This window comes from Egretta garzetta, unplaced genomic scaffold (assembly GCF_000687185.1).
Source record: "Egretta garzetta isolate BGI_Z169 unplaced genomic scaffold, ASM68718v1 scaffold149, whole genome shotgun sequence".
Taxonomy (NCBI): domain Eukaryota; kingdom Metazoa; phylum Chordata; class Aves; order Pelecaniformes; family Ardeidae; genus Egretta; species Egretta garzetta.
In genome coordinates, this window is record NW_009269998.1 from 2,186,851 (window position 1) to 2,195,876 (window position 9,026).

Here is a 9,026-nt window from a genome sequence, read left to right on the forward strand (position 1 = left end):
GCTGCCCCCGAGCCCGAGGGCGCAGGCGGGCTTGCAAAATCGGGGTTTGCTTGTCGCGACAGCCAAGTACGTGCCGGCTGTACCTGGGGCCGCGCTGGCAGAAGCTGCCGGGACTTACACGGCCTTCTCGAGTTCTGTTTTTCTTCGGTTTAGCCCAAGTCCTCAGTCAAAGCGGCACAAAAAGACAATTATTTAATGAAAATCCAGTGGGAAGTTTGCCCTGCTACAGAATAGAAAGGCCGTGTTTAACAACCGCCTTGACTGCAGGGCTCTGCTAATGCAGCTGCTTGTTAGTAGGTCTGAGCAGTTCTAGTCATCTCAATGCTATTAATTTAGTCCTATTTTCCTAAAAAGTACTACCTAATGAAACACAGCAGACTTGCAAATGCTCTGTTAGTGTTCTGTGGTTTTCTCTGTTTCTCTCAAAGCAGCGTTAACCTTAGAGGTACTCAGTAGTAGCGTATTATATGTAATGCGAAAACCACTACTGAACTACTTTGCCTCATCAGACACATGCTTTGACTGTTACCCTCGTATTATCTTCCCCGTGGAAGTCACCGGGAAGCTGAGCTCTCACGAAGTGTACAGCAGCTAAAGAAACATAATGTGCAGTTAATTAAATATGGCTATTTTCCCCTAGCTGGAGGGGGGAAAAAAAAAACCATTCAGTTTACAACAAAGTCCCCCAAAGAGGAGTTTGATAAAATTGTAAGCCCAAGTACAGACATGCTTTATTAATTGCTTGTGTGTTTCTAAGTAATTTATGCTCGTTAAAAGCCTTCCTTGCAGATATGTTATTAGTATGACAAATATTACATAAATACATATACAGTACAAAAACTGGTGATCACAGTGACCAATATTCTCGGCAACAGGTTCATAGCTTACATTATCATAGGAATTAATATCCAAATATTTTTTTAAGATCTTATTTTAGGGTCTTGGCCCATTGACAGAATGGGGTCTATAGTTCTGAAACATTGTTATAAATAAGAGAATATATGGAAGTAATTTTAAGACCCACAAGGAGGGATGAAAATGCAAGCTACGATCCTGTTGGAAACTAATCAGAGTTTAAGAAAATGAATTCATTTATCTGTGAAAGGTAAAGGAGGGAATACTGGTTTGCTTCTCATTTTATAGCTGTTTTTATTTCAGAAGGTGTTGGCTGTTGCCAAAGAGCTATAAAGCAAGAAAGCCAGGGAAAAAAAAAAAAAGAAAACAGGAAAAACTGATTACTCTCTAACTACAGAGCACAAGTACCCATACTGCTTTTGCACAGCCAGTCATCAGTCTGTCTGGAAGGGCTCTCTTCAAACATACCAGTCTTAAAAAAAAATAATAATAATAATAATAAACAGTTCTACAGCCTTAACGAAAATATTTCTGTGAAAGAGCACTGCATACAAATTTTTTAAGTGTCAATATCCGAGTTGTTTCAAGGAAATAAAATGCGTTAGGATATATGAACTATAAAAAGCCTGCAATGTATCTTTGCCAAGTGGACCGCAGTTACAGTTCTGCTAGTGTGGTCACAATAATGCTGTATTTATTGCAAGCAGACGTTTCTAGCTTAACCGAATGATGAGCTAGAGACATAAAGGGTTGGGGGTTGGCTTTTAACCTTACTGCAAGCCTGAAGAGAGGTAAAGTCAGGTAATCTACTGCTGGACTACGTCAGAGGATGACGACGTCAAGAGGCAAATGAACAACGTAACGTCTAACATCAGAAGAAGCTGGTGACTTTTTGCATAGCTTGTTACAGGACCTCAAGGAAGAAAGTGAAGGTTTGTCATTTTGAAAGCAACAGCAATTTCATGCAGGAGACTGCGTGCTGAGTATATTAAAGGGAATTTCTGTTGCTTAAACACTGGCGAAACAATTAAGTAAAATACATATAATTTTGGAAATGAAATATTGTGTGCTCCAAGGCATATACTGATAGCTATGCTATTTTTTAAGCCCAAAGTAATATGAAAAACAACAAGCCATTGAAGCTAGGGCTGAAGAGAACCTGTGTTATTACATGGTTCCTTGTAATCAATTCTCCTCTTAGGCATTAAGTTAATCATACAGCGTAACTGTGGTATTTTATAAGGTGAACCTTGCTTAAGTTTCATATACGTGTGCACGAGGCAAAGGGTTTCTCTGTGTTGCTGGCGAGATCATCACAGTAAAACGTTGCTTGAGTCCAAATCAAGCGATGTGCAAAAAGGCTGCATCCGTATCAGATTGTTTTGATGACAGATAACTTGGGTCTAAGAAGTTTTTGTTACTACTGTTTTCTATTTTGATATTTTGAGGTGTGTTTGAAAATGTGCATTTAGATTTGGCCGGATACATGCAGGAGACTGGTCTGACACCTATATTTCATCATCTCCCTCTTGTGTGTCCTATACTTACAAGACCAGACTTCAGCATTTTTCAAGCTTTTCAGCATTACTGTCTTAGCTAAATAACAGCAATAATATTATCTTAGGAAGAATTTTTCCTACCAAAGCAATTTCCGTATGCTTTTTTCCCTAAAGAGAGGGGAATGTTGAGTCATTTAAACAATCCTAACCATCTAAAAGGAAATAAGTGATGATAAAAGTCACAATGTAGGATGAAATATTTTTACCCATAATTAATTATGGGTTTTTTCCCGTGAGCTTTGGCACTGTTTCATATTTTTCTGTTTTACCAGCTGACTTACTGTTAACCTACAAACTAGATAAACGTATTCCACTGACCCCCAGAAATACTCTTTTCATGTATGCTTCCTCTCTACTAATAAGCCCTTTCTACTTGAGCTATTTTTAAAATCTTTTTTGTCACACATAAAAGTTCACACTTGGAAATGTATTTATATGAAAATACTTGTTTAGGCAGAGGTAAAAGAAAAATGCCTTTGCGGCTTTCAGTCGATTACACTAGCTAGCCACCTGGTGGCGTCAGCCGCTAAGTAAAATAAGGTTTTCCACTCTTGACTACTCAGAAACCTTTTTTTTTTTTTTTCTTTCTCCTATCTCTGTTCTGGCACATCAACAGTTGATGTACGTGCGCGATAGCTTTCTACCAAAATGTTCATCGACTTTGACTTCAAGAGAATTTTTTCCAAAAAAATTACTTCCTTGCTTATGCGAAATGAAAGGATTAAGTTTGATTCCCTGATAGCAGTTTGAGCCAGGTCTGCATAGGTGCTATGATACAGTGACTACCTGCCACTTTTCTGAGAGAGTCTCCACTTAATTCAGTGCACAGCACAATTAAAGCAATGGGTAAAGGACTCTGCTGTAAAATCATTTTGCCCACTTCAAGGGATGTGGGCCATCGCTTTATCTGATGCATGCTATTGAAGTTTTATCTGATAAAACTACTGAATTATTAACTGTATTGAGTTTTCTATATTTTTCACCATTACTGCGGTGCTTTTAAAATTTACTGATTTTATTATATCAGCGAGATGTGATGAGATCCTATTATTCCATTTCACAGGGAGCAAAGAGCTTGCTGGCAAAAGCATTGACCTGTGAGTGCTTCAGTTTAGGGCACTTTAGACCTCATTACACAATTCATAATGTGAAACTACAAGGTTAATTGAAATCTAGTACAATGCTCTTCCACACGCTGAGCAGTTTCTCTGCTAGCCAGTCTCAGTTCTGCCTCTGCCCCACAGCTTTTTTCCTCTTTCGTTTGGACTAGGAACTAATTTTCCCACTCTTTTCCATCTCATCTCAGAGGCCCTTTCACAGACAACCCATTTCCAGCTTTTCACCTTTTTCTCAGCAGTTCTCTCTTTGTCTCTTTCATGGCTTATAAATGCATTCTTTGTTCAGACCTGGTATTTCTGCGGGGTTTGTGGTTGCTCTGAGTTCAAGTACAAGCAATCATTCTGTGGGGACAATGCATGATGCGCAGCGCTGTTAGCTGTAGCAAGGTGCTAGTTAGTACATGCCTGGTACCCCTGGGGGGGAGCCACGAGGTGATGCTTCAGTGTGCTCAGTAGGAATGCTTGCATGGATTTTAGCTCTTCCTTTAGCAAGTTTCACCTAAGTGCTTGCAGAGACTTTCAAAGGCTAATAAACTGGTCAGACTGTAACAGAGCTGGTAAAAGGCATATCCAACATAGGAGAGTTGTGGGAAGAGTAAAAGAGAGAAGGTTGTTTCACACTAGCTTTCAAGTCCTGTGAGCAGCAATCCTCACTTGACGAGCGCAGAGGAATATCAAGCAAGGTCCAGAGATGCTATGGAAAGCTGCCTCCAGCAGAGCCAGTTTAGCACACTGTCTCAGTGCGAGCTGGTACCTCCAAGGAAGTTCCAAGCTTCGGGGGAACCTGCTGCACAGGACCTGCAGCGACCCAACAAATACGTCACTGACCTACTTGGAGGCAAAATATCAATATTGCGCTGCTGTACGAGACAGTGATTCCTCCACCAAGAAGAATCCAGCTGGAACGGAGAGCCAGCGGTTTCTTGCGCAGGGGTAAGCTACTCTGAAAAGCTAGGCAGCAGCAGTTTGCCCCAGTGTACAGCAGTAATTCCTAGCTCCTGTGAGTTCACACAGGAGCCACTGCCCAGTTATGGGCAAGCTGCTTCTGATCAGCAATCCCAAGCACAAGTTCATGGCTAACCAAAAGATCTGACTATATCAGTAAGACAGACGTTAAGTAAGGCCTTTGAATTTCTGGTAGCAGCATTTGGTGGTGCTTCAACTGCAAATGGTGCACTGATTGTTATACAGCAGAAGAAGATTTGTCATCTGAATTTTGGCTTTGTAGCATTCTAGTGCAAACGGCTCTTGCATCACCCTCCCTGCTCTTCCTGCTCATGTTTAACTTGATGGTAGAATGTTAAAACTGGTTGAAAAGAGACCTGGGGCTGAAAGTGATTTGGCAGTCAGAAATCAGGAATTTGTTCCAAGGCATAAGGATGAGGAAGAGATGAAAATTATTCCTTAAAACAAATGCTTGCTGTAGTCATACGTTTGATGAAATATTCTCCTTCTGCAACATATCATGGCATGGTAGACTGTTTAAATTGCTACAACTTGAATCCTCTCTGCGCTGAAAGATTACAAAGCAGGCCCACGGACCTCCATATTAGCTTTTAGATAACCTCAGGTCATGTGGGGCTAGTACGTAGTTATTTCTTTGCTTAAAAATCAGGTGCCAATTTTATACAATAGACACAAGTCCAATCAATTGTTTATCATTTGAGCTTAAAGAGCTGTCTAGGTAAGATTTAAGGACTATTATTTTAATGGACCAGGAAAATATCAATGGTATTCTCGCTATAGTTTGATACAGTAGGAATGAGCATTGTAAAGAAAATGGAGTGTGCAAGAGACACTCTTTAAATACTTATTTTTGAGGAGGAAATATAAAACTGAAAGAGTAGATCTGCTTGATAAAACATTACTACAGTTCCTTTAGGAATAGATGCTCTGAAGTCTTAAACCTCAGCATATCTCACTAGTGTTAAATGGAACAATTTACAGAAAGATAAAAGTGCTGGTAGTGATTCAGCAAACTCGTATAAGACGTTCTCCTTGTAACACAGAAATTGCACCAGTACATGTGGATTTATTTAACGCTTAACTAAGTTAAATGGTACAAGAATACTATTCAGACACTTGTTTAAAATTGTTTGCCAAGTCACCACATTTGCAGAAGATTATTCATATCAAATTAATGCGATGCCGTTAGCTAAAGCACAGTCAAATGTATCTTGAGCAATTATGTGAAAAGCTATATTTAACTATAATAAAATTTTATTTGGACCTCTCTAAAGATAAATGCATTGAATTTTACAGTTTTCCATTAAAAATTAATAGCAAGCTAACTTTATACAGAAGTTAAAACAGAGAGCATTGATTGTTTGAAGCCACACAGTAAAAGAATGGCTGAGCTGGGATTAAAAACAAACCAAAAATGTTTCTGCAATCCAAAAATTCATGATGACACTAGGTTCATCTCTGAAAGGTCAAACCAACGCTGCCAAGTAACTAGAGGAAAGGGCATTTAAATGTTCAGTAAGAACAAACTGCATAGGCTAGTGTCCTAGCCTCTTCTCACTCTCATTTGACTTCTTACTTACATAGACATTTTTATTCCAGCCTACTATTTATTCCCTGCCTATCAGGCTGTTGCAATCTGTTTACCTATTTAGAAGGGATTTAAAAAAAAAAAAAAAAAAAAAAAAGAGGCTACAGGTGATTACTTCAATGTTCTGACCAATATTTTCTCTCAATACTAGATTATAATATCCAAGGCCATACGTAAATCCCTGCTGAGCACATAACATGTCTGAGAACAGCACTTGTTTTTAGCCACTGCATAGCAAAGATCTAACTCGCACTCTAGACTGCAGTCTAATCGAATTGCAGAGATACAGTTTTAAAGAACATGAGCTTTCTTTCAAAATCAAGTTTGCATTTCTGGATGAGATCTCCCCATTAGAAGACAGAAGCGACAGAAGATTCAACACCTCTGAAACTTCCTGTTTGAACAATAGCACAGTGTTCATTCATGAATTTACAGGTCATGAGCGTGGGGCACTGAGAAAAACTGTGCTATCACTTTAAATTTTATGAAGTCGTATATCTCCTGCATACAGACCAAAGGAATCTGCTTTTAATTTTAGTTAGTTCAGTTAAGTTCTCTCTGTGCTAGTTAGCTTTTACCATTGTTGTGGGGAGCTATTCTGTTATTTAAAAAAAAAAAAAAAGTGTACGGTCGTGTAAGTACTCCTAAGTTCCTACACTTCACAGACATAACCTTTAAAATAGGCATAAGCAATATGACATGAGTGTGATCTGACACCTAGAAAACAGGCTCCCCAAAGCGTATTGAGGCCACTGCTAGGGTAAATGTTCAGTAACATTGTGTTGCAAAACAGAAGGTGGGAAGGGAGGGAGTACTAGGCATGTGTATGTAAAAGGACTGAAGAATTCTGGTATTAATTTATTTGAAAAAGATGGAAAATTGTTTCCCGATAATGACATTGATATGGCATCCACTCCTATTTTGAAGCGACCATTGGTCTTTTCCTGCTGTGGTGTATGATATCGCACACAGAGAAACTGCAAACTGAAGATAAAATGGCACTGTGAAATCCACCATTTAGATGCCAGTGTAGCAAATGCCACGCGTGACTGCTGTTGGCTGCGTCCTACTCAATATCTGCAATGCTGAATGGTAGCACTTTGTGCGTTGATGTTTTGCTAGTGTGGTTCCTGTACACAGAAAGCCAGCTCAATTTACATATGCTAAATTAACACAGGCCCAAAGGCTGTAAGGGATGTGCCGGCATAAGAGGTGATGTTGATGGAGAAAGGTTTAGAGCAGTCTGCTCTGCTTTCCTGACTAAACTTCATCAAGGGACCTGCTACGTTCATTCAATATCTTTATAGTAGTCAGTTTTTTCTGAAGGCCCATGAAATGATACTGTCCTAATTATTAAGTTATTAATTATGAATAGTACTTGGGGAACTTTTTTGCTGTGGCTCAAGTCCTTCATTCAGATTGCTGGCATCTGTTTTAGCTACAGTCACAAATGTTGGTCAAAATAAGTGCTTCAGGATTTGCAGTCAGGAGGCTGTACGCTAGTTTGGTTTCCTAATGACTTTTGTCTTAAGAAACTTAAAAATCCTTTTTGATAAACTTGGATACATTTCAAAACCTGTCTGAATGCGCATAGTATAGTGGAGATGTGGCAGTGCAAGCCTAGTAACTAGAGCAGGGTGAGTTTAAATGGGGAAAACAAAGGAACCACACTTTAAAACTCAGTGGCAGTGGTGAAACTGCCTTCAGCAATACCCTTTGTGGTTTTTCTTGCTTTTCACAAGGTATTCAGCATGTGCTTTAGGGTAACTATGCAAAGCCCTTGGCTGCATGAGCATTATTTGCTCTTCCTCAGAACTGTTCACTGAGTAAGCAGCTCATGAAATTTCTAGATCCTGCCCCGTTTGCAGTATGTGACAGGACAGTAGCAAGCCTGGAGGAAGAGGCACTTGTGGAAGGCTCTGTGGCAGACCCCCTGCAAAGTCACTTCAGGATACTGAAGCCCACTGAGGACCATAGCAAAGAGATGGTCCAGATCTCTTTCAATGACATGTCTGTTGGTTTTGTTCCTACGACTCCCATACCTGTTGGAGCTTCTTGTATTTCCCATCTGTATCTTCTTTACTAGGACACATCCAGTTTGGAGAAAACAGCCAGCATACCAGGAGGGCCGGGCTTCTGCTAGGTGCAAGTCTGCCCTGTATACAAAGCACACAGGCCAACAAGCTGAGTAAGGGATGAGGGAGCTAGGAAAGACAAGGAAGATGGGAGAATCCTGCTGGGCCCCCAGGAAATATCCATGTAAAATAATCCAGATTGGAAGTATCACATTTGAATCGTAGCTGAATGAGTCTCCCTGAGGTGAACGTTAGGGGAACTGCACAAACACACAGCGGGGCTTTTAATAGGAATACTCCCCCAGTCTGTCTAGGGATCCTCATATTGCCAGGGGGCATAAAAGTTGACATGTTCACTGACACCAGCATGAAAACCTTTCTCAACAATACCAAAAAATGTGAACTGTAATGAGGAACAGATTTCTTGAGACGTTCAGAGGGAAGAGCAGGTGAAGGGGAAAAGAAAAAAAAAAAAAAAAAAGCTACCAAAAGGTAACAAACTCAGTTTGAAATGGGTTTCCATGAACATCAAGGCCTTTGGACTGCCTCTAAATGCATCGTAATTTGATGAATGCATCGCAGCAAAACACAGTTAATAAGGATATGCATGGGATGACTGGAAGTAAATGGTTAAGTCTAAACTGTTTTGCAGACTCCTCCCAATTCCACAAAACATACCAACTTTGAAAAAAAGTAAACAAACAGTGTAACATAGTGACTGTAAAGCGAGAAGCACCATTTTTTTTTTTTTTAAAACATAATTCTAGGCAATAAAAATAGACTGACCTTCCGAAGCTGCAAGGCTGACCTTTACAGCGGGGTGCAGTTAATGATTTTGGTGCTGAGAGGCCCGGAGCCACTGTCC

At 40.0% G+C, this 9,026-nt stretch overlaps 1 protein-coding gene across 2 annotated transcripts in view; it reads right to left on the reverse strand.

The window, feature by feature from the left end:
* Positions 1-9,026, reverse strand: part of FRRS1 (ferric chelate reductase 1) — a 29,810-nt gene extending 20,784 nt beyond the window's left edge. Inside the window, exons 1-2 of one of the 2 annotated variants that reach the window (XM_035902826.1) lie at positions 8,948-9,026; positions 8,129-8,242 (exon numbers count right to left, since the gene is read on the reverse strand). In XM_035902826.1, the coding sequence (XP_035758719.1) occupies positions 8,129-8,179 (51 nt within the window). In that variant the 5' untranslated portion in view covers positions 8,180-8,242; positions 8,948-9,026. The remainder of the gene's footprint in view (positions 1-8,128; positions 8,243-8,947) is intronic. The other variant, XM_035902827.1, reaches the window with a different exon arrangement.